The sequence below is a fragment of the Ovis canadensis genome, chromosome 4 (assembly GCF_042477335.2).
Source record: "Ovis canadensis isolate MfBH-ARS-UI-01 breed Bighorn chromosome 4, ARS-UI_OviCan_v2, whole genome shotgun sequence".
Classification (NCBI taxonomy): domain Eukaryota; kingdom Metazoa; phylum Chordata; class Mammalia; order Artiodactyla; family Bovidae; genus Ovis; species Ovis canadensis.
The window spans coordinates 97,692,030-97,716,860 of NC_091248.1; the positions used below are offsets into that span (position 1 = coordinate 97,692,030).

A 24,831-nucleotide genomic window follows, 5' to 3' on the forward strand; every position below is an offset into this window, starting at 1 on the left:
CTTCTAGCTCTTAAAGTCTAAATCCATGGTTTGGGGGGATGGAGAAAGGCAGCAGAGGTGGGAGAATAATTATATTTTAGGTAAAAAAATCAAACTACAGCAAAACTTATAAAATGAAAAATTTTCCAGAAAAACATCTTGAAGAAAAACCCAAATGAACTTTTTGACCAACCCAATAGTAAGGTAAAGCTTTGACTTTTTCTTTTATTTTTAACTCCATACATATTTTAATGTAATTTCAGGCATTTGCTTTCCATTAGTGACTCAAGGTAACTTGGTTTTGTCAAGACAATTTATATACTTCATGCTCCATTTCCAAGAGCTCTCCCTTGTGGCTCAGAGGGTAAAGAATCTGCCTACAATGTGGGAGACCCAGGTTCAATCCCTGGGTTGGAAAGATGCCCTGGAGAAGGGAATGGCAATCCACTCCAGTATTCTTGCCTAGAGAATTCCATGGACAGAGGAACCTGGCAGACTTCCGTCCATGGGGTCCCAAAGAGTTGGACATGACTCAGCAACTACACTTTCTTTCTTTCACCACTCCATCTATCTTTTTATACTTTCTCACATTATTCATAGCTCATAGGCTAATCTCAGTATATCAATAAATTAGCTTTGATCTCTCTCACATTATGTCTAGAACAAATCTATATCAATCTATGCTTTCAGTGTGGATTATACCATCAGAAGCAAGTTTAGGTTGAAGATTGTAGAGACATAAGTCAAGTAATTTCTGCCATCAACATCATTTTCCAAGTCCATCATGCTAAAATCTCAGTGAAAAGACAGGATAATTTTATTTGTACTGCAATCCAAGCTGCTAAAGACAGTTATCTTTAAAAGACAAGCAAAATTACAAAAAGGTAAGCACTCAGCTTAAAAGAATGTTCCTTAATCTGCTTTGCCAATAGTGATTACACAAAAATAGTAATTTACACACGCAAACACACAAAGGATATTGAAAAGGCGCAAGTCTGGGTGCTCCATTTGGATTAGTTGCACTCTTGCTATTTAAATCAAGTTGCCCCAAATTGTATGAATCAAGCACCTTTTCAGGCCAAAGTCAGAGGAGGCATAAGGCCAACCTGCCTGGTGGCTCAGTGGTAAAGAATCTGCCTGCAATATAGAAAATGTAGGTTCGATCCCTGGGTTGGGAAGATCCCCTGGAGAAGGAAATGGCAACCCATTCCAGTATTTTTGCTTGGAAAATTCCATGGACAGAGGAGCGTGGCAGGCTATGGTCCAAAGAGTCAGACATGACTCAAGCGACTGAACACACAGCCCCAGCCACAGGAGATAAGTAAAATAAGGGCAAGTTAACCAAAGTCAAAGATCAGATATGCAGTGGAATAGTAGTAGTCTGCTGTGTTAGAACACTGTTTTGTGTGGTATAAATCAGCTCACATGTGATTGTTAAATAGGGGAGTAATGTTAGAGTAGTGCAGAAAGCAGGTTGGTATGTAGGTAATTTTTCCTAGCACTTTAATGTCCTGTGCTACCAAGAACCAACAGATAAAAGTCACATGGCTGACTGATGGATTACTCCTGGCCTGGAAGAATATGGTACCCAAATGACACGTTTTCACTCTGTGGCATCCCCCTGTCCCCTATGCTTAGCTCAGCCATGTACTCCATATTGATAATGCTTATTTTGCATTTCTTCTAGATCTGCACAAAAGCAACAACAGACAACAGGTTAGAGCCATCTGTCTCTGGCATCTCTAATTTTGTGCAAAGTCTGCAACTTTTGAAGGTGATGCTCTTCTGCCCTTGCTTCCATCAATTAGCAGTGTCTGTCTTCCATAAACTGGCAGTTGTCAAGACACCTCCAATTTTTTTTAAAGGTACAGCTCTCTAAGTTACTATAGCATCTCATTGTGTGCGTGCTCAGTCGCTTGAGTCGTGTCCAACTCTTTGCAACCCAACTGACCATAGACTGCCAGGCTCCTCTGTCCATGGGATTCTCCTGGCAAGAACACTGGAGTGTGTTGTCATGCCCTCCTCCATAGGATCTTCCCAACCCAGGGATCGAACTCGCTGTCTCTTGCATCTCCTGCATTGGCAGGTGGGTTCCTTACCACCAGCGTCACCTGGGAAGCCCTAGCATTTCTTCACTTGTCAGGAATTTCACATATCACGTTCTTTTAAATGTGTTCTTCTCGTTTGGACTGTTATTGTCTCTGTTAATGCTGTTGACTGGTTCTCAAACTTTGCTCCCTGTTACCATCACTTGTGGACCTTTTAGAATCCTGATGTCTAGGCTCTCCCCTCATACCATTTAATTTAGAATATCTGGGGGTGGGAGCCAGGGCATTAGTAGTTTTCAAATATTCTCCATGTGTTTTCAGTGAGCAGCAAAGTTTGAGAACCACTGCTCTAGTTCAGTTGTTTAGGGTTTGAGTGGTCTTTCCCCAACCCATTTTTCCCTTAAGGTCTCTTATTTTAAGTGAGTTTTTTTTTTTTTTTTAACGTGAGGATTTTCAGGAATGTACTTCATACTGTAGCCAAAATGTTTTATTTTACCTTTTCAAATTTCCAAAATATAAAGAATGCATAAAAATATATTTAAGTATTTCATTAATATGCATTATTGAAGATCCTCTGGAGAAGGAAACAGCAACCCACTCTAGTATTCTTGCTTGGAAAACCCCATGAACAGAGGAGCCTGAGAGTCTGTAGTCCATGGGTTTGCAGAGTTGGACACAACTTAGCGACTGAACACCAACAAACAATAATCTATAAATGCCACAGTGGGCCTCCTGAGATGGACTGGCTCTCCAGATCTTTAGGATAAAGTGCTGCCACAGCTGGAGCACCCGGTATGTTCATGACCTCACCACTGGCTGGTGCAGTGTGTGTCACACCTACACAGTTCTACAACTTGGCCCCCCTCTACTTTATTTACAAGCAGCCCTGTCTTTTCCTGGGTCTCCCTACTCTGCTGCCTCTCCGCCTGTCTTAACCATTATCTGTGAATCACATGTTTTCAGCCTTTCTACTCCTGCTGCTACAAATCAGAAACTCACATCTGGAGTCTTGCTAGTCTTCTAATCCTCACTTTCTACCTCTGCTAAACAATGAAAGTCAGGTTAATTTTCCTAAAGTGCATCTGTACTTTTCCTCAAGCTACAACTTAAGCCTTGGCTTTTTCATAAAATGGTCCAAGATTCTAACACATATCCACCTTCTTCTTCCTGAATCAATTAAAATGCATACTGCTCAATTTGTCCAATCAGAAAAAAAGAGACAGCGAGCAAAATATTTTAGTTGTACAAGCCCTGGGACTGAGTAAAAGGTTACCTGTGATAAAATCTATGTCTATGAGCAATAAGAACTGACATTAGTAGAGTGCTTATTACATCCCAGGTTTTACAAGAATTACTTTTAGTCCTCCAACAATTTGATAAAGTAAGTACCATCATTTCTCTATTTTACAGATAAGAAAACTGAGGTAAGAAGGTTAAGTAATCCACTCAGAGCCTCAATTGATCCAAATCCAAACAGGCTAGCTCCTGAGGTAGTGTTCTTAATCAAAACCCTATACTGCTTCTCAAGTAGCAAGTTAGTTAAATTTAATTCTTCCCAAATCTTAAAAAATGGCATAAAAAATGTCTGCTTTAATACCTAAAAGGAAAAAACCCATAATATATGAAAAACACTTTGTTATTTACACTATTAAATGAACTAATGTTTTCACATCAATTATCTTTCTTTATAATTTGGGGTATTTATTATTTTTCTATATATTAATTATTTCATGCTTATAATTAAAGCTCTGTACCTATTCAGGAATTTCTTTGTAAGGGGAAATGAGGGTTTATTTATGTCCTTTTCTGCCTTGGAAAATCCTAGAAAGATCTATTTAATATACATTGCTAATTGGTTGGCACTTTAGGAACTTGTAGGAATACAAATTGATATAAATAAAAGCTACATCATATTAGATTAAAAGCAAAATTTTAATTTTCTATTATTGTAATTTTTTCTTATGAACCATTCAAATTCAGTTTCCTGAGAATCTACCATGAGTCTGATTCTGGGTTAATGAAAGAGAACAGGATACAAAGGGAAATGAGTTATGTTCTGCCTTTCAAGGGAATTAACCAGAGAGAGACTGATTTTATATACTTTGGTTTCTACTAATGGAAAGTAACTTCAGGAAAGTCAGATATCTAGTGAACTCCTTTCTACCCTTTCCCATTTCTTTTCTTCCCTATTCTTGATAAATCTTGACTGCAGTTCTAGATACATGTAGTTGGATTACTAGTGAGAGACAGATTCATGAATGTGTTGAGAGAGACAAAATATTGAGCCAATCTTAACTGAACTAAATATATAAAAAAAATCTTTCTGCTCAAAGTTTGAATTCAGAACTAATGGACTAAAATGAATGCTCTTAGTAAAATAAAAAGCATTCCAGCACACTTTGATGTTTTAACAGTGACAGAGTTTCATTCAAATGAGTAGCACTTTGAGATATTTTATTTTATTTAAGTTCAAAATTTCACTGTGCCCCTTGGTAAAGAAACCACCTGCCAATACAGGAGATGTAAAAGACATTGGTTTGACCCCTGGGTGAGGAAGATCCCCTGGAGAAGGGCATGGCAACACACTCCAGTATCCTTGCCTAGAGAATCCCAGGGACAGGGAGTTGGATATAACTTGGCGACTGAACTTGCAGTTTAGGTATGTAGTTTATGATGAAATTAGTTCTGTAAGTTACTATACAATATTAATAAATATTGTCACATATAAATACACTCTAAGAGATGAAACACTACATGGGTTATCCATTTTAAATACTTAGTATAATTTGCTGCTGTTGTTCAGTTGCTCAGTCCTGTACGACGCCATGGACTGCAGCATGCCAGGCTTCCCTGGCCTTCACTATCTTCGGGAGTTTACTCAAGCTTAGCACAATACTTTAAAAAAAAACTCCTTACTAATGATACCACGTTTATCACTAGATAGTACTTTGGTTTTCTTTTAGTTCAGTATCTAACATCTACACATCACATGATAGCTTCATTTTTCTTTTAATTTACGGAAGATATTGCTCTTGTATTTACCACCACCACCACCATCCCCCCAAACAAACAAACAAAAAATTGGGACATGCACCACCTAATTCCTGACTACATGTGCATGTGGTTTCAAACAGGTCAAAATAAGTTCCAGTATATAAAATACTGAACATTTGGGAATGATCTGTAAGTTATTTTGTGAGTATGCTGTAAACAGATGCTTGAAAACAGATGCTTTTCAGAAGAAAACTGCTGACCTTGCAAGAATTTTTAAACCGTCAATTCTTCAGTTAAGAAACAGCACATCTGTGAAAATGACTATACTACCAAACACAATCTACAAATTCAATGTGATCCCTATCAAATTACCAATGGCATTTTTCACAGAACTAGAACAAAAAATTTCACAATTCATATGGAAACACAAAAGACCCTGAATAGCCAAAGCAGTCTTGAGAAAAAAGAATGGAGCTGGAGGAATCAACCTTCCTGACTTCAGAGTATACTACAAAGCTACAGTCATCAAGAGAGTATGGTACCAGCACAAAAACATAAATATAGACCAGTGGAACAAGACAAAAAGCCCAGAAATAAACCCATGGACCTATGGGTACCTTATTTTTGACAAAGAAAGCAAGAATATACAATGGGGCAAAGCAGCCTCTTCAATAAATTGTGCTGGGAAAAGTGGACAACTACATGTAATAGAATGAAATTACACTTCCTAACACCATACACAAAGATAAACTCAAAATGGATTAAAGTCCTAAATGTAAGACCAGAAACTATAAACCTCTTAGAGGAAAACATGGGCAGAACACTCGATGACATAGATCAAAGCAAGATCCTCTATGACCAACCTCCTGCTGCTGCTAAGTCGTTTCAGTCGTGTCCGACTCTGTGCAACACCACAGACGGCAGCCCACCAGGCTCCCCTGTCCCTGGGATCTCCAGGCAAGAACACTGGAGTGGGTACCAACCTCCTAGAGTAATGGAAATAAAAACAAAAGTAACAAGTGGGACCTGATTAAAATTAAAAGCTTTTGCTCAGCAAAGGAAACTAGAAGCAAGGTAAAAAGACAACCCTCAGAATGGGAGAAAATAATAGGAACTGAAACAAATGACAAAGGATTAATTTCCAAAATACAAGCAGCTCATACAACTCATTACCAGAAAAACAATCAACCTAATCAGAAAGTGGGAAAAAACCTAAGCAGACATTTCTCCAAAGAAGACATGCAGATGGCTAACAAACACATGAAAAGATGCCCAACACTACTCATTATTAGAGAAATACAAATCAAAACTACAATGAGCTATTACCTCACACTGGTCAGAATGGCTATCATCAAAAAGTCTACAAACAATAAGTGCTGGAGAGGGTGTGGAGAAAAGGGAACACTCTTGCACTGTTGGTGGGAATGTAAATTGATACAGCCACTATGGAAGATGGTACGGAGATTCCTTAAAAAAACTAGGAATAAAACCACCATATGACCCAGCAATCCCACTCCTAGGCATATACCCCAAAGAAACCAAAATTGAAAAAACCACATGTATCCCATTGTTCACTGCAGCACTGTTTACAATAGCTAGAACATGGAAGCGATGTAGTTGTCCACTGACAGATGAGTGGATAAAGTTGTGGTACATATACACTATGGAATATTACTCAGCCATAAAAAGGAACACATTTGAGTCAGTGCTAATGAGGCGGATGAACCTAGAGCCTATTACACAAAGTGAAGTAAGTCAGAAAAAGATACATATCATATACTAATGCATATATACAGAATCTAGAAACAAGGTACTGAAGAGTTTATCTGCAGGGCAGCAATGGAAAAACAGACATAGAGAATAGACTTATGGACAATGGGGAGAGGGGAGGAGAGAGTGAGATATATGAAGAGAGTAACATGTAAACTTACATTACCATACGTAAACTAGATAGCCAACAAGGAATTTGCTCTATGTCTCAGGAAACTCAAACATGTGCTCTGTATCAACTTAGAGGGGTGGGATGGTGAGAGAGATGGGCGAGAGGAAAAAATAGAAACAGCACCCCTAACTGACATAGTAAGGCAATTTTGTACAAAGGAAAAATAACTCTGGTATTTTGTATATGGATATTTTTTTTTCTAACTTCAAGTCCTTTGAATCTAGAGTATCACAGTAAAATAAATGTTTTGTAGTAACACACATTAAATATCCAAAATGATAAATGGGGTAGAATTTAAGGAACTGAGGCCCAGATGAGCTGATGTCACTTGTGCAAGGATACACCATTTCATTAGCGCAGCAGGACTAGAACCCAGTCTGCTGCTTATTTAGCAAGCTCTTCCATAATCAGTCCTTTCCAGGAATAAGCAGCGGACCTGCCAGCCTTTTAAAAGTAACTGATTTTATAACCTGAGGAGAGGGAAACTTTGGGGTGTGGTGAAAGACTGTTTCCTGAGGAAGACTCACACTCTACCATTTGGATTCAGTCCCTATTAGCTCAGACTGTCAAGCATCTGACTCAGTTCAGTCGGTCAGTCGTGTCCGACTCTTTGTGACCCCATGAATCGCAGCACGCCAGGCCTCCCTGTCCATCACCATCTTCCGGAGTTCACTCAAACTCACGTCCATTGAGTCGGTGATGCCATCCAGCCATCTCATCCTCTGTCGTCCCCTTTTCCTCCTGCCCCCAATCCCTCCCAGCATCAGTCTTTTCCAATGAGCGTCTGCCTGCTGCTGCTGCTGCTGCTGCTGCTGCTGCTGCTGCTGCTGCTGCTGCTGCTGCTGCTAAGTCGCTTCAGTCGTGTCCAACTCTGTGCGACCCCATAAACAGCAGCCCACCAGGCCGGGGTTCTCCAGGTAAGAACACTGGAGTGGGTTGCCATTTCCTTCTCCAATGCATGAAAGTAAAAAGTGAAAGTGAAGTCGCTCAGTCGTGTCCGACTCTTAGCGACCTCATGGACTGCAGCCTACCAGGCTCCTCCGTCCGTGGGATTTTCCAGCAAGAGTACTGGAGTGGGTTGCCATTGCCTTCTCCAGAGCGTCTGCCTACAATGTGGGAAACCCGGTTTTGATCCCTGGGTCCGGAAGACCCTTTGGAGAAGGAAACGGCAACCTATTCCAGAACTCTTGCCTGGAAAATCCCATGGACGGAGAAGCGTGGTAGGCTACAGTCCACGGGGTCGCAAAGACTCTGACACGGCAGAGTGACAAAATGAATGAGTGACAACGCCGCCGCGATGCACCATTTTAAATTTTTTTTTAACAACAAAAACATTTGTATTGGGGTATAGCCCATTCACAATAACAATGGTTGATAGTTGCGGGTGAACACGATGCAGCACTTTTAGAAGCAAATGCAAACTGCGAACATGCTTTTAACTACTGACTTCTCCAGATATGTATACCATACGGTACAACTGTGGAACTTTGTCCGGGGTCGTTTAGCTTCTAAAACGTTAATTTTCGGCCTCTGCAGTACAAAATTAGGGATTCCACATCCGGGCGTCTACACTTCATACCAGAACAGCACTAGTCTCTACTTCACTTGTGGGGGAAAAAAAAAACACACACACACACACAACAAAAACCTTATTCGGTTTTCTCCTGCCTTCCCCATCTTCTCTCAACATTTCCCCTTAGTAACTTCTGCCACTAAAGCCTTCCATTCCGCTATGAAGCGCGCTCGCCCACCTTCTCCCCATCTTCAGGGAGCTTCTTTCTTTCTTTCTCCCACCGCCGGTTCTCTTTAGTTCTTTCCGGCTTCCAATATCACCCGCAAGAGCAGAAACATACTGCACACGCGCATTAAGGCCGTCGTCGCTTTGCATCTCGGGAATGCTTGGCCGGTTTCTTTCAGTCTCTGATTCGTGGAGGCCGCCCTGCGGTAGTTCTCGCGGTATTTGCTGCCGCCAGTCGGCGAGAGAGGCTGCTGTTCCCTGGCGGTCCTTTCTAGCTCATCTGGTCGCCGGGGATCTTGTGTTTCCAGTTGCCAGGTCGCGTATCATGACGTCCGCCTTGGAGAACTACATCAACCGTACCCTTCAGTCGGCTATCGCGGGCATTAGCTAAGGCCTTGGTGAGGCCCACGTCTGGCCCCGGAGTGGACCAGTGCTGGAAAGGCCAGGGGTCGGGATCGGCGGGCGGTTGGGGCACCGAGCCACTGACGGGCTTGGGTCCCGGGGTGGGGATACAGAGGTTAAGGAGGCTCACCCCTGGGACTGGAGCCGCAGCTCCTGCTGGTCCAAGGCGTCTTAACTTGACGGAAAAGCCGAGCAAAACCGACAAGATTATTCCGAACTTTTCCGTGTCTCTATAGAAATCAGTTATTGATTCACCCTTTCCATTTCCCTCCGGCCTATACTTTCACGTTTGGGAATAAGATAGTTTTACCAGCTGCGACGGTGGACTCACAAATCTATGTGTTTGTTTTATTCATAGGCTTTGCTCAGTCTTCAAGGATAGCAGAAACTTTACAGATGATGCAAAAATTGACTATCTGCCCCTTTACCAGCTGAAATCTCAACTTTATTGTTGATGGAATTAAAATAATGCTTGCTGTTGTAATCGGCTTGTGGGGCAAATAGCTTTAAAAAGCTCCTGTAATAGTACTCTATGCACCATTTTAAAGTCTCGGGACAGAAACATTACGTTGTGCTCTCATGTACAAATTTGGGACAAAAGTGGAATGCTAAAGGTTTTTCTTTTTAAATGATGCAAGCATATTGATACTTGTGACATCGATTATAGTTTCTTTTGAATTCCAGAAGGCAGGTCCTAGAAGACAGTGTCTTAACGTATTAAATCATTTGACATTGAATAGCACTGATCCAATTTTCGTTTCAGAGATGATGAAACAGGTTTAAAAAAAGGAAAAATATCTTGATCAATTTTCATATTTGCAATATTCCCTCATTAAAAATGAGTACCAAACATCCCAGCTTGTTTTAAGATAGAATACACTGATCTCGTAAAAAGGATGTTCTTTTTCTATTTTTCCTTTTTTAGATTGTGTAGTTGTCACAGAGAATTAAGAACATACAATTTTATGTTGTAAATGTGGCTGTGTTAAATAGTTGTATCTTAATTGTCACCTTTTTTCCTAGTAATTTAAGCCATTTACTTACCAGATTTTAAGTTTTCAGTTTGCATTCCCTTAGAAATGCTTTCCTTGATTCAGTTATCAGGAACTGTTGCTGTCATTACTTCTGATGGGAGAATGATTGTGGTAAGTATTTGGTGTATTCATTCTCTGCTTTCTTTTAGGCTTTTCTGCCTGTGATGCTCAGTTGTCCCAGACTCTTTGTGACCTCCTGAAGTGTAGCCTGCCAGGCTCCTCTGTCCATGAACTTTTCCAGGCAAGAATACTGGAGTGGGTTGCCATTTCCTGCTCCAGAGGATTGTCCCAACTCAGAGATCAAACCCGGATCTCCTGCGTCTCTTGCATTGGCAGGTGGATTCTTTACTGCAGTGCTACTTGGGAAGCCCACTCTTGTAGGCTTACTGGTTGTAAATTTTTATGTACAACCTCTGATCTCCAGTGCCTAGGCACCAGAGTACACCTGCATTGCAGTTTTCTTATGATTCAACTCTTTATCTCTTTGATAAATAGCTGCCAATCCGTTTTTTTTTTTTTTTTCATTAATAAACATTGACTGTAAGTTACATACAAGGCTTCTTCTAGAAGCTTGGATGAATAACAGAATCTGCCCTTAGAGAACTTCTGGTCTAGTCTGCAGATATTTGTCTATATTTTGTATTTATCTTCCTTCATCTTTTATTTCCTTCCTCATTTAGTGCTCTGACATCTACTACATGAATCATACAGGTTTTTTTTTTTTTTAAATGTGTGTGTGTGCTTTTTGGAAACTTTTAAAAAAGATTTAGATACTACCTCTATATAATGAACATTTAAGACATGTACATTGTTAATCTTCAGATATTCTTAGGTTGTAGAATCTCGTGCTTCTGTAGAATAAATTATGATGAATATTGAAGTTTATTTCATCTCATTTTTCCTTTTATCGCTGTATCCCATTTTAATTCCAGAAAAGTCTTGGATTCTCTCCTTGATCTGAGGAATTTATTCCATGATTTTTGGTGGCTTAATTTCATTTATAATTCATGATTGTTAACTTTCAAAAAAGTTTTAAGGCTGCTAAACTTTATTGTCTTCTATAATTCATAGAATTTGTTCTTCTGTCTTCCTACTCTGCAACTGATGTTTTTTTCTTTTTAATCCTTGGGGTTTTTCTCAGTGGGTCCTTAAGTGGCAATTACCAAGTGTCAGACTTTGCCATTTATTAACCATGTGTCATGTACCAGGCATGTCACGTGTGTTGCATCACTTAATCCTAGTACAACTCTGTGAGGAAGAACTAGCCCTGCATTCTAAGCTAAGAACCTGAATCAGAAAAAGAGTCACTTTCCCAGAGTCATATGAATGTATGTGGCAGAGCCAAACTGGGATTTAAACTGAATTTGACTCCAAAGCCTAAGGCCAGTCGCCTTGCTTCCTTCTTAATCAAGAGAGCAGTCATGGTTTTGTTTATTTTTTTTTAAGGGACTTCACATTGTATTTTGTCAAATTAAGAGAGTTTGAAATATTTTAATCTCATCTTAACTTTGAGAAGTTATAGCTATTAAGAAATATTTGCAAATAGTTTTTTAGTTTGTGGAAACCTTGGGTTTAAAATTTTTTTTTAATGGTATAAATGATAAATTGGAAACTTGTTTTACCTTTATAGAAGGAAAGCCATTTAAAAAGAACATTTCGAGAACTAAAGTTCAGCAGTTCTGTATTCCTTTGACACATATTTCACTTGATAGAATTTGTTGAGTCGCTAAGTTATGTCCTACTCTTTATGACCCCATGGACGGTAGCCCACCAGGCTCCTCTGTCCATGGGATTTCCCAGGCAAGAATACTGGAGTGGGTTGCCATTTCCTTTTCCAGGGGATTTTCCCAACCCAGGAATTGAACCCACATATACTGCATTGGAGGGAGAAGGCAATGGCACCCCACTCCAGTCCTCTTGCCTGGAAAATCCCATGGGCGGAGGAGCCTGGTAGGCCGTAGTCCATGGGGTTTCGAAGAGTCGTACACGACTGAGCGACTTCACTTTCACTTTTCACTTTCATGCATTAGAGAAGGAAATGGCAACCCACTCCAGTGTTCTTGCCTGGAGAATCCCAGGGACGGGGGAGCCTGGTGGGCGCCATCTCTGGGGTTGCACAGAGTTGGACACGACTGAAGCAACTAAGCAGCAGCAGCAGCAGCATACTGCATTGGCAGGCAGATTCTTCGATGCTGAGCCACCAGGAGAGCCCACTTGATAGAATGTGTGTGTCTACTCAGTTGTGTCCAATTCTTTGCAACCCCATGGATTGTAGTCTACCTCACTCCTCTGTCCACTGAAACTTCATAAAATAGTTACTTGTAAGATGAAGCCAAGAAGCTGTGTATGAGTGTGGTAACAACTATTTGCTAACTAATTTAGTATAGTAAGTACTCCACATTTTGCTTCTTTTCCAAATTTTAAGTTAACATTTTCTCTTTATCTTGGTCTAATTTTACATATTTTGAGTTTTAAAACATGAAACTTTAACAAGAGATTTAACCAACCAAAGCCATCAGTATAAGTTGATGTTTTCAGAAACTGAAATAGCATCTGAGATACTGTGTTGAAATATGCCCATGTCTTCCTTTATTAGAAGCCATGATTCTTCTGTAAAACTCTGAATATTTCCTTCAAGTTCTAGAACTTTCCAGTTGTGATCATATTTGTGTCTACTGTTACTGAGTTATTAGGAGGATTAAATATGTAAATCCATATGCAGCCCATAGAACACTTTGGCAAGTACTAAGTACTCATCTAGCCTTAGCTATTACTACTACCACTTGAAGTTTGTGTATATTTATGGGATTGATTTGAATCTCTAAAAAGTGGTAAATTATATTTGTTTGTTCATAGTAGTATAACATAGAAGTTCAGTGGTCTGGCTTTGAAGCTAGCCTTTCATGGTTTGGATTCTAGCTCTGCTAATTTCCAGCCATGAAACCATGCGAGATTATTTCTCTGTGCCTCAATTTTTCTTCTCTGAAGAGGGAATACATATAATATCTACTACAAAGGGTAGAGATTGGTTGAGATAATGTGTAGCATGTTTACTGGCATATAACATTCTGAAGGAGATCAGCCCTGGGATTTCTTTGGAAGGACTGATGCTGAAGCTGAAACTCCACTACTCTGGTCACCTCATGTGAAGAGTTGACTCATTGGAAAAGACTGATGCTGGGAGGGATTGGGGGCAGGAGAAGGGGGCGACAGAGGATAAGATGGCTGGATGGCATCACTGACTCGATGGACGTGAGTCTGAGTGAACTCTGGGAGTTAGTGATGGACAGGGAGGCCTGGTGTGCTGCAATTCATGGGGTCACAAAGAGTCGGACATGACTGAGCAACTGAACTAAACATGTATGATACTGTTATATTACTATAGCTGCTGTGTATGGGAGTATTTCCCTTAAGTTTTCCTTTTTTAAGTTTGTATCTTTGGAATATTCACTTCTGGATAGCCTGAAGTTTTATGCTACTTCCTTGGAAGTAACTAATACATGGGGTCCTTTGTAATTCTCAATAGCTCTGCACACTAGCAGAGGCTTGGTGCCCACCTCTCCCTTAAAAAACCAAGAGGTAAGTTTTGTGCCAAGAGTACTCTTGGTCATGAAGAGATATTTTATAGTAAACTTGTATGTATATTTAAAATAGGTCCTCTTATTGGAATACCTGGCAGCTAAAATGGTGTGGTTGAATTTACATATTCAGATACTTTGTCTTTTTTCTCTTGAATATTTTCTTTACAGGGAACACTGAAAGGTTTTGACCAGACCATTAATTTGATACTGGATGAAAGCCATGAACGAGTGTTCAGCTCTTCACAGGGAGTAGAACAAGTGGTACTAGGGTTATACATCGTAAGAGGTGACAATGTGTAAGTAAAATGTCTATTTTTAGGCAAGTAGCTCAGACTGTAAAAGCATTCGCCTGCAATGCAGGAGACCTGGGTTCAATCCCTTGGTCAGGAAGATCCGCTGGTGAAGGAAATGGGAACCCACTCCAGTATTCTTGCCTGGAGAATTCCAAGGATAGAGGAACCTGGTGGGCTATAGCCTATAGGGTCACAAAGAACTGGACACAGCTGAGTGACTGACACACAGCAGTATACAATAGGTGTACTGCTTTGCTGTGTGGAGAAGAGGTTTCTATCTACTGAGATTTGTCCATATTTCTAATAGTTAAATAGCCTGAATAGGGTCCAGAAAGAACCCTGCCTTAACATTGGATACTTCACTGGAGGAGGTTCTTAAAATGTTCTTCCAAAATATCCCTAATTTCAGAGGAACATAAATACACCTCTGGGCTAGAGTTTGAAAATGTCTTTGAAATCTCTTGTGTGAACAGTTTAAAATAATGCTTTATAATATAGCTGAATTTATCCATTTTTTCTTTTAATTTTTAGTATAATTGGCACACTTAAGCTGTCCCATGTTTATGTCCTGGCCTCAGTTAACTTGTGACACTGATATGACAATTTGAGAAGATACATTTTAGTGGTAACAGTATAAGAAAAGTGCAACATTGTAGAGCAGTACTGTCCAGTACAGTTTTAGGGGATGATGGAATGTTACATATCTGTTGTATATCTGCATTGTCCACTGTAGTAGGTACTAACCAAGTGTGTGGCCACTGGGTACTTGAAAAGTAGCTGGTGTGACTGAAGAAATGAATTTTAGATTTTACTTAATTGTGCTTAATTTTAATAGTCACATGTGGCTAGAAGCTGCTGTATTAGTGCAGTTATAGAGACTGGAATATTGTTGAATCACTTTACTAGTGAGCACTGTTTAAAATTAAAACATAGCTGGAAGGCAGTGAAAGATATATAGCATCTCAGATTACTTTGTTGGACAAGTAGAATATGGAAGAAAATCACCTTTAGATGGTTAAACTATTTGATCTTTAATCAAAACCAGAGGTTTATAAAATATCCTATAGAGATAATATTTAGGTGAAGTGAGCTGTAAAGAATGGCAGGTAGAGAGCCCAGGTCTCCTGATGAGAATACACTGATTATATTGGGACTCTGCATAATAATTGAGTTTAAGACAATTTCTCCTACTTTAAAAAAATTTTTCTCTATTTTTGAACTTCATTTTAAAAAAATTTAAAACATTGCTGTAGACCCAGTGATATGCTGGAGCCATCTTATACTGCTTACCAAAGCAGATTTTTATATTTGGGGAAATTTTGCAAACTGATTGATTGATGTCTTGTTGATAACTTAAAATTGGCTGTAGTAGAATTATTTTGCACTATGGATCTCAGTCAACACTGTGAATCATTCTACCCCTTTTCCTTGGAGAACTGGTTTTAAAACATTTTTCAGCACTCTACTCTCCATAAGGATTTTAAATGACATATTGAGGAAACTGAACGTATTCTTCTACAGTTTGGCATTTCTCATTTATTAAAGAACTGAAGACTTTATATAGTTCAAAGGAAAATCAGGCAAATTCTGTGTAACATATTTATTTGTAGAATTTACTTTCAGTAAAGCCAGACAAATTTGAACAACTGGTCTCTTATGGAATAGTGTTTCAAACGTGTCCCCTGGTCTGAAATATAACAATACATATATCCAGCTAGAGATATTGGTTACCTAGCATGGCATTAATGAAATTAACGTTATACGTATTATGTTAGTGTTGAATCAAGGAAAAAATTTGCTGACTTTTAACCCTAGTCAGTCACAAGTCATTCACATCAAAAATCATTTGTTAGATACCTAAATATCTGTTTTGTCATCTTTATGTGGAAGAATTGCACTTCTTTTTGTTGTTGGGTTTACACTGAGTAAATTGAGAAACCATGAAAGGGAAACTAACATATTATGTTGATGGATTTAGTTCATTGAACTTACTCAAATAATAGACACTTTTATTTGGTTGTTTAGTAGTGATTTTTTGATCCTCCCCCAACTCCACTGCACCTCGCCCATTCCCAGAATAGTCCTTCAGTTCAGTTCAGTCGCTCAGTTGTGTCTGACTCTTTGCGACCGTATGAACTGCAGCATGCCAGGCTTCCCTGTCCATCACCAACTCCTGGAGCCTGCTCAAACTCATGTCCATTGAGTCGGTGATGCCATCTAGCCATCTCATCCTCTGTCATCCCCTTCTCCAATAGTCCTTGGATTCAGTGAAAATCAGGATTGAAACTCTGGGGTTTTATACGATTATGTATTCCATATGTGTTTTTTTTTTCCTTTAAAGACTTGTGGCTTTGCTTGAAAGACTAGTCACACTGTATGCAGTTCATCCTTTAATCTTTGTTCCTGTAACAGTGTTGCCTTCGGTTTGAGTTTTGTGACTTAAATATGAAAACGTTTTTCACTTAACCAGTAGTTCTCTTTATTATCTCCTCTCAGTTTTAGTCAGAAATGAGATTGTTCTGATTTTTTTTTTTTCTTAACAGTGCAGTCATTGGAGAAATTGACGAAGAGACAGATTCTGCACTTGATTTGGGGAATATTCGAGCAGAACCTTTGAACTCTGTAGCACACTGAGGAAAAATTACATATATCAGACAGCTGTAAATCTTTGTACAGAAACTGATTATTCTGAGACTGATGGTCAGAATTTTTAGGAATGTGTAATTGTGGATTTTGACTCCATGCTGATTCATTGTAATATGATATGTAAATTAAAATATTTCTACATTTTCTTGAAAAAAACTCTTTTTTGGCCTAAATAATACACTTGGTAGCTTGGTTTTATTTTTCTATTAAATATTAATAGTAAAGAAATCTAATGATTATTTTGAGAACTTTTAGAAAAGATATTATACTATTTTAATATTTATGGAAAACTAGTTGAAAAGAGAAATTCATGTACTATATAAATTAAACTTACAAATCAATAGTGCAGGATACATGTTTTTTTCCCCTGATTTTTTAAGTCATGGTAAGGTAAATCTTGTCTTGTGCAGCTGTCTGAACCATCCCCATTTATCACACTGCCCTTCTGGTTGCTCTGTAGCACTTTAGAAATGTGGGTAAAAGTGTATTTGGTTGAGAAAAGGAAAAATGCTAACACAGTTGTGTATATTACCTGACAAAAATTTATTCCATATAGTCTTAAAAACCATCTTACCTTTTAAGAATTGGGGAATTTCTAGTATTAAAGGAATTTTTTTTGTTATTTATAAATGCTAGTAAATATATTTTGAGGCAGTGCTTGCTATTACTGTCAACAGCTTTTTTCATGACTCCCTAGTTCCATAAACCTATTTTAAAAAGATGTAAACATCTTTTCTCCGAGCTTATCAGGCCTATTCTTTGGTTGATTCTTGGAGTGAGTCAGTTAAGTAGATAAATGTTCCTTCTTTGCTCAACTGGTTGTGTATACTTTTTAAAGGATCCCTAGAAACAGAGCTATAAGCAGTGTTTAGATACCCAAGCTAGTCTGCAAAAACTCTCAAGTCATATGTAGGCCAAAGTGCATAACTTTGTGGTAAGAATAGGAAAATATTTATTTTCTTGTAATTTAAAATTTCAATAGTTTCTTTTTAATGAAAGTATTTAAAATAGAAGTTGCCAAGCCTTTTTTGTTAAGATGCAGGTAATATTTTAAGCTTTGAGGGCCATATGGACTCTGTCACAGTTACTTAAGTCTGTTGTAGCATGAAGATAGCCAAAGATAATACATAATAGATGATAGTTGTAGCTGTGTTCCAATGTTCCAATAGAACTTTATTTACGATAACAGGTGGCAAGCTGGATTTGGCTTGTAGGCCACAGTGTTGACCCTTGGCTCAAAATGAAAAATACAAGCTCAGCAGGAAGAGATGATGACTGATTTGTATAAATTCTGGAAAGGGTTTCTGGAATGGATCCTTTCAGAGTTCAGAGGTGGATTTTATTGTATTTTTTTGGTAATATTGAAATCCCTACTTATTAAAAATGGTAGTTATTTTGGTTCACAAATAAAACATTTTTCAGAGGAAAATATCTTCACATTTTCACAAAACCAAGACCTGTAAGGAGAGAACTGTTAGATAGTTTTCTCCCTTGGTCATGAAGCACCAATACCCAGAATAACTTGGTTGATGTTCTGATGTTCAGGGCTGTCTCTGGGATGATTAGAGGAAGGTTAGCCAGTGTTGGCTATCCACAGATATTTGGCTTTTGTAGTATAAGGTTTTATAATCAATTTAGTTATAAAAGAAAACAAAGTGGGTAAAGCAAATAGCCCATTTTAATTAGGGATCGTAAACCATATGTTCTGTTTAAATAAATAATGTATTTTAAATTGGTCAACTAATTCCAAAAGGAAGGAATACAGCTCATTTAATTGCTAAGTAAAATGTATTAGTATAAATGATGTCCAGAATCAGATGCTTTCTCCACATAATTGACCCAACACAAATAATACACATACCATAATCCCTCTCCCTCATAGTAACCATTTTCCTCTCTATGATGTGTCCTGGGAGCAGCAGGGGTTCAGATGGTTATATAACATCACCAACTCAGCCCAAATTTGAGCAAACTCCGGGAAATAGTGAAGGATAGAGGAGTCTAGTGTGCTGCAGTCTATGGGGTCACAAAGAGTCGGACACAGCGACTGAACAACAGCAACCTTTTGAAATCTAAAATGCCTCATAAGGATGTATTTTCCTAATTGATGCCAGAATAATCAAATGTCTTTATTAATGGTTGGTTGGGGAAGTAATGCTCAACAAATTCAAGTTTGATTTCATATTGCATGAGCATTGTAAGGGAGCCACAATTATGAATGCCAACTTGATTAATACGCAGTGTCAAGTCTTAAATAAGACTATCAGTCAGTTCAGTTCAGTTGCTCAGTCACGTCTGACTCTGCGACCCCATGAATCACAGCACGCCAGGCCTCCCTGTCCATCACCAACTCCCGGAGTTCACTCAGACTCGCGTACATCGAGTCAGTGATGCCATCCAGCCATCAAAGGCTCAAATCAATTTAACCTGCAATTATCTCTGTGCTTTGTGACTTAGACTAAGCTGAGCTTAATGAAACAAGGAAATTCTAGGCAAGCTATTTTCACTGAAGTTTTTTATAAAGGGCAATTAACTGCAAAAAGAATGTTTTTTAACTGAAAAGATACCAACAGTTTAGAGCATAAAGGTAATCTTTTATTGCTTTACTTAAAACATGTGTTTAGCACCTTTATAAAATTCTGGATTTTTAATGTGAAGTAGAAGTATGACAAAAACAACTTCTAAGTAGTATTTGTTACACAAATGTAGGCTATCCATGTCAACATTTTTCTCAGATGTGTAACACAGAAGGTTTACCATGTAGATGAGAGAGTATACTGTCCCTTTATAATGTGAATGTACGTATAGTCACAGTTAAGCAATCCTTAACTGGCAATGTAGTGTATTTTGGGCCTTTACTTTTGAAATTAGTAGGGAACATTTACTGAGTACGTAGCATGGACTAGGCATGATATCACGTGCTTATATTACGGATGATTTTACATATGGGGAAACAGACTAAACAGGGTTAAGTGTATGAGGTCATACTTGTAATAGGCTTTTAATTGAAGAAGGTTTTTTGTATTCCTTATATAGCCTCTCAGCAGCAAGTATAATCTCAAAGTCTCTGCTGTCTAGTATCTCTCAGAAACCTAGAGGAAATAGAAATATTTCCTAGAGGAAATAGAACTAAGGCAGTTCTCAAGGCTGCGTGTGGACAATTTTCATTTGGCCTGAGATGCTCTAAGTACTCTTGGGCCCTACTCTCACTGTGGTTCAGTAGATCTGAAATGGGGCAAAAAGGAATACTTACTAAAAAGCTAAATCATGAAATTGTGGTGGAATTAAAAGACCTAGTACTTGTCATATGACAGATGAATCCCCAGTTATACCTCAGAACCCTTAGCTTGAAGACAGTGATAATACCTATCCTCCAGGATTGTGACAAGTGAAATTAGACTGCATTTAAAACACTTGGTGTGATTTGCCAGCTATAACAGAACACAACTATTCTAGGTATCCAAAGACCAATGTGGAAAAGATAAACATGGGTCATATCACCTTAGTTTTTCAGACTCCCACTGGCTATCATATCTCTATAAGAGTTCTCAGTATATAAATTATGAGGATTTCAGGTTAAATCATAATAAATAATGTATAATTAATTTACACTATTTTAACAAATATACAGGAAGATTGATTTGTTTTATGAGGAGTCCTATGCCAAAGGGCAAAGAAAACCTTTTCCATTTAATTGCATTTTTTGTTAGTTTGTTTTTCAAACCATTTAAAAAGCTATCCATTGATCTTTTATTATAGAATGTTGTAGCGTGACTTAACAGCCTTGAAAATTTAACATAGAGGTTAAAGTAAGACAATATAGACATTAATCACAAAGTAGAAGCATATGAAAATACAGAACACAATTTTAAATGTATATTGAGGTAAGAAAGAGACTTTTTAAATACTCCAATATTAGAGCAATATCAGTACACCTAAAAGGCACAAGAATTATTTGTTGAGTGAATAAGTTGGTGAATGAAAACTATATTTTTCTTAGGAAAGGATTTTTGAAAAACCACAGAAATTAACTCTATAGTGAGTACCTTGATGACTAAAACTACATCTATTCCATGCTTCTATTTTTGACATATAATAAAATGCCTCATTTATGTAAGCATATTTTATAAATTTATAAATTTTTAACTACTAATTTAATGGTGGCCTCATACAGTTGTTCAGGTCATGCACTATACAAGTTATCACCTTTAAGGGGAACCATTTTCATTGCAGCATTTTTGCTTTTGTGACATATTTTTCTACTATCAAAACTCTGAATTAGGTCCAGAGATGGGCTATTTATAAACTGTTATACAAACATAACTCCTCTGGCTGATGGCAATTAAGTATCTCAGTTCATTTCAGTTGCTCAGTTGTGTCCTACTCTTTGCGACCCCATGAATCGCAGCATGCCAGGCCTCCCTGTTCATCACCATCTCCTGGAATTCACTCAGACTCACGTCCATCGAGTCCGTGATGCCATCCAGCCATCTCATCCTCGGTCATCCCTTTCTCCTCCTGCCCCCAATCCCTACCAGCATCAGAGTTTTTTCCAGTGAGTCAACTCTTCTCATGAGGTGGCCAGAGTACTGGAGTTTCAGCTTCAGCATCATTCCTTTCAAAGATATCCCAGGGCTGATCTCCTTCAGAATGGACCAGTTGGATCTCCTTGCAGTCCAAGGGACTCTCAAGAGTCTTCTCCAACACCACAGCTCAAAAGCATCAATTCTTCGGCACTCAGCCTTCTTCACAGTCCAACTCTCACATCCATACATGACTACTGGAAAAACCATAGCCTTGACTAGACGGACCTTAGTTGGCAAAGTAATGTCTCTGCTTTTGAATATGCTATCTGGGTTAGTCATAACTTTTCTTCAAGGAGTAAGCATCTTTTAATTTCATGGCTGCAGTCACCATCTGCAGTGATTCTGGAGCCCAAAAAAATAAAGTCTGACTCTGCTTCCACTGTTTCCCCATCTATTTCCCATGACGTGATGGGACCGGATGCCATGATCTTCGTTTTCTGAATGTTGAGCTTTAGGCTAACTTTTTCACTCTCCTCTTTCACTTTCATCAAGAGGCTTTTTAGCTCCTCTTCACTTTCTGCCATAAGGGTGGTGTCATCTGCATATCTGAGGTTATGGATATTTCTCCGGGCAATCTTGATTCCAGCTTGTGTTTCTTCCAGTCCAGCGTTTCTCATGATGTACTCTGCATAGAAGTTAAATAAGCAGGGTGACAATATACAGCCTTGATGTACTCCTTTTCCTATTTGGAACCAGTCTGTTGTTCCATGTCCAGTTCGAACTGTTGCTTCCTGACCTGCATACAGATTTCTCAAGAGGTAAGTCAGGTGGTCTGGTATTCCCATCTCTTGAAGAATTTTCCACAGTTTCTTGTGATCCACACAGTCAAAGGCTTTGGCATAGTCAATAAAGCAGAAATAGATGTTTTTCTGGAACTCTCTTACTTTTTCCATGATCCAGCGGATGTTGGCAATTTGATCTCTGGTTCCTCTGCCTTTTCTAAAACCAGCTTGAACATCAGGGAGTTCATGGTTCACATATTGCTGAAGCCTGGCTTGGAGAATTTTGAGCATTACTTTACTGGCATGTGAGATGAGTGCAATTGTGTGATAGTTTGAGTGTTCTTTGGCATTGCCTTTCTTTGGAATTGGAATGAAAACTGGCCTTTTCCAATCCTGTGGCCACTGCTGAGTTTTCCACATTTGCTGGCATATTGAGTGCAGCACTTTCACAGCATCATCTTTCAGGATTTGAAATAGCTCAATTGGAATTCCATTACCTCCACTAGCTTTGTTCATAGTGATGCTTTCTAAGGCCCACTTGACTTCACATTCCAAGATGTCTGGTTCTAGATTAGTGATCACATCATCATGACTATCCTGGTCGTGAAGATCTTTTTTGTACAGTTCTTCTGTGTATTCTTGCCACCTCTTCTTAATATCTTCTGCTTCTGTTAGGTCCATACCATTTCTGGTTCTAACAAAATTAGTAAACATTATGGACTGGATTAGACACGACTGAGTGACTAAATTACCACCGTGGACTGGATGGTTGTGTCCCTCCAAAATTCATGTGTTGAAACCTTAATTTCAATGTGATGGTATTTGGAGGTGGGAACTTTGGGAAGTAATTAAATCATAGGAGCCCTCATTAATGGGTTTAGTGTTCTTCTATGCAAAGGCCAAAGATAGCTTCCTCTTTTGGCCACATAAGGACACAGCAAGTAAACCAGAAAGGGTCTCACCAAGAACCCGCTCATGCAGGTGCTCTGATTTTAGACTTCCAGCCTCTGAAATTGTTCTAACAAATGTTTGTTGTTTGAACTACCTGCTGCTGCTGCTGCTAAGTCGCTTCAGTCGTGTCCGACTCTGTGCGACCCCATAGACAGCAGCCCACCAGGTTCCCCCGTCCCTGGGATTCTCCAGGGAAGAACACTGGAGTGGGTTGCCATTTGCTTTCCCAATGCATGAAAGTGAAAAGTGAAAGTGAAGTCGCTCAGTCGTGTTTGACTCTTCGCGACCCCATGGACTGCAGCCTACCAGGTTCCTCCATCCATGGGATTTTCCAGGCAAGAGTACTGGAGTGGGGTGCCATTGCCTTCTCTGGTTTGAGCTACCTAGTCTATAGTAATTTGTTACAGCAGTCTAAACTGATTAAGTAAATCATGATGATTAGCCAACAAACAGAAGAAAAGTATTTTCTTCTAAGAGGAACAAAACATTCTCCTCAAATTATAAAAGAAAGATCGATAATAGATTGTTAATACAACCACATATAAAATAACTTGTGATTCTCAATAAAGAATTGCTTTAATAATATCTATACTGATTTGCAAAAGTAAATTAAAATATAATATCTTATTAGTATATACCATCTAAACCTGGCATTTCTTTTGCAGTTCATATAATTTTGTTTAAAGACCCAGTTTAAACAGACAGGTGTTTTTCTTACAAATAAATCACTCTGTCAATTATTATAAATTATTATTACAATAATAGTTTATTAAAATAATTTTATAATAATAAAAAACTCATTTTATAATAAATCCAATTTGTAATTATAGAGAAACAAACAACATACTTCCTAATTTGTGCAAAGGTACCATATGGGTTTAATGAACTTAGTGAACTTTTGAAACTAAATATAAATCTCGCTTCAGACATTATTTCAGAATTTCAGTTACCTTCTTAAAGAATCACAAATTGTAGAATTTCAAGAAAGGAATGCTAATGACGAAATTTATATATTGATCTTTAAATAGCTCTTTTGTTATCAAAACTTTCATAAGCCCACTCTCATATCTTTGGCAGGACCACCAACAGAAAATCCACTATGAAAAGTCTTAACTTGATAGGTACATTTGAGATCAAGGATATTTGAATGTCTTTTATTATTTTTCCTGAGAAATTACATGGGGTTGTTATATAGAAAAAATGATAAATAACATTGCCATTTTAATACTGATATAGGTACCCACCATGTTATATAATACTCATGTGCCTGATAATAGAAGAGACAGCAGCTCATAACCTATTGATAAAAATTATATAAAATTAGCATACAATTATCCATACGCTTCAAATTTCTGAGCTCCATTAGCTTTATCTTAGCATTTAAGGGAAAAATTATTCTCAAGTCATCCTGAATTGAAGGGGATGCAGCTCATTAAATTAACCAGAGATAGCATGATATGAGAAGTGTCCTGAAGCTTATCAGTTCTTGTCCCAGTTCTAACACAAAGCTTTTTTCCTTGGTCAAGTAATGCAAATGAGGGAGATGATGTTGGCCTGGACTACAGTGATAATCGTGGTCAAATTCTGTATGTATTTGGAAGCACTTCATATAGGTTTTGCTAACTGATTATATGTGGCCTTGAAAAAGAAGGAAGTCAAGGATGACAGTAAAACTTTTGACCTGAGCAACATGAAGAATGGAATTACCTGCCCTTAAGTAAGAAAGACAGTGACAGATTGGAATGTCAGGAGAGCACCTGAAACACGTTAAGTTTGAGATGCCTATAGAAGCTATAGACAACTGGATTTACCAGTCTGGAGTTTAGCAGAGGGAACCAGACTAGAACTCCCAAATTTGGCGTTGACACTGTATAGATATGTTAAAGTTTTGGAACTGAATGAGATCAACCCAGAA

At 38.4% G+C, this 24,831-nt stretch overlaps 1 protein-coding gene and 1 long non-coding RNA gene across 2 annotated transcripts in view; one reads left to right on the forward strand and one right to left on the reverse strand.

The window, feature by feature from the left end:
- Positions 1-8,854, reverse strand: part of LOC138439456 (uncharacterized) — a 25,352-nt gene extending 16,498 nt beyond the window's left edge. The window contains exon 1 of the long non-coding RNA XR_011256735.1: positions 8,715-8,854. This is a non-coding gene — a long non-coding RNA (uncharacterized lncRNA). The remainder of the gene's footprint in view (positions 1-8,714) is intronic.
- LSM8 (LSM8 homolog, U6 small nuclear RNA associated) lies at positions 7,187-16,813 on the forward strand. The gene is made up of 4 exons (XM_069588266.1): positions 7,187-9,057; positions 10,208-10,248; positions 13,887-14,014; positions 16,555-16,813. Exons 1-4 carry the CDS (start codon positions 8,859-8,861, stop codon positions 16,643-16,645), a joined length of 459 nt encoding a protein of 152 aa, XP_069444367.1. The 5' UTR covers positions 7,187-8,858; the 3' UTR covers positions 16,646-16,813.
- The last annotated feature ends 8,018 nt before the right edge of the window (positions 16,814-24,831 follow it).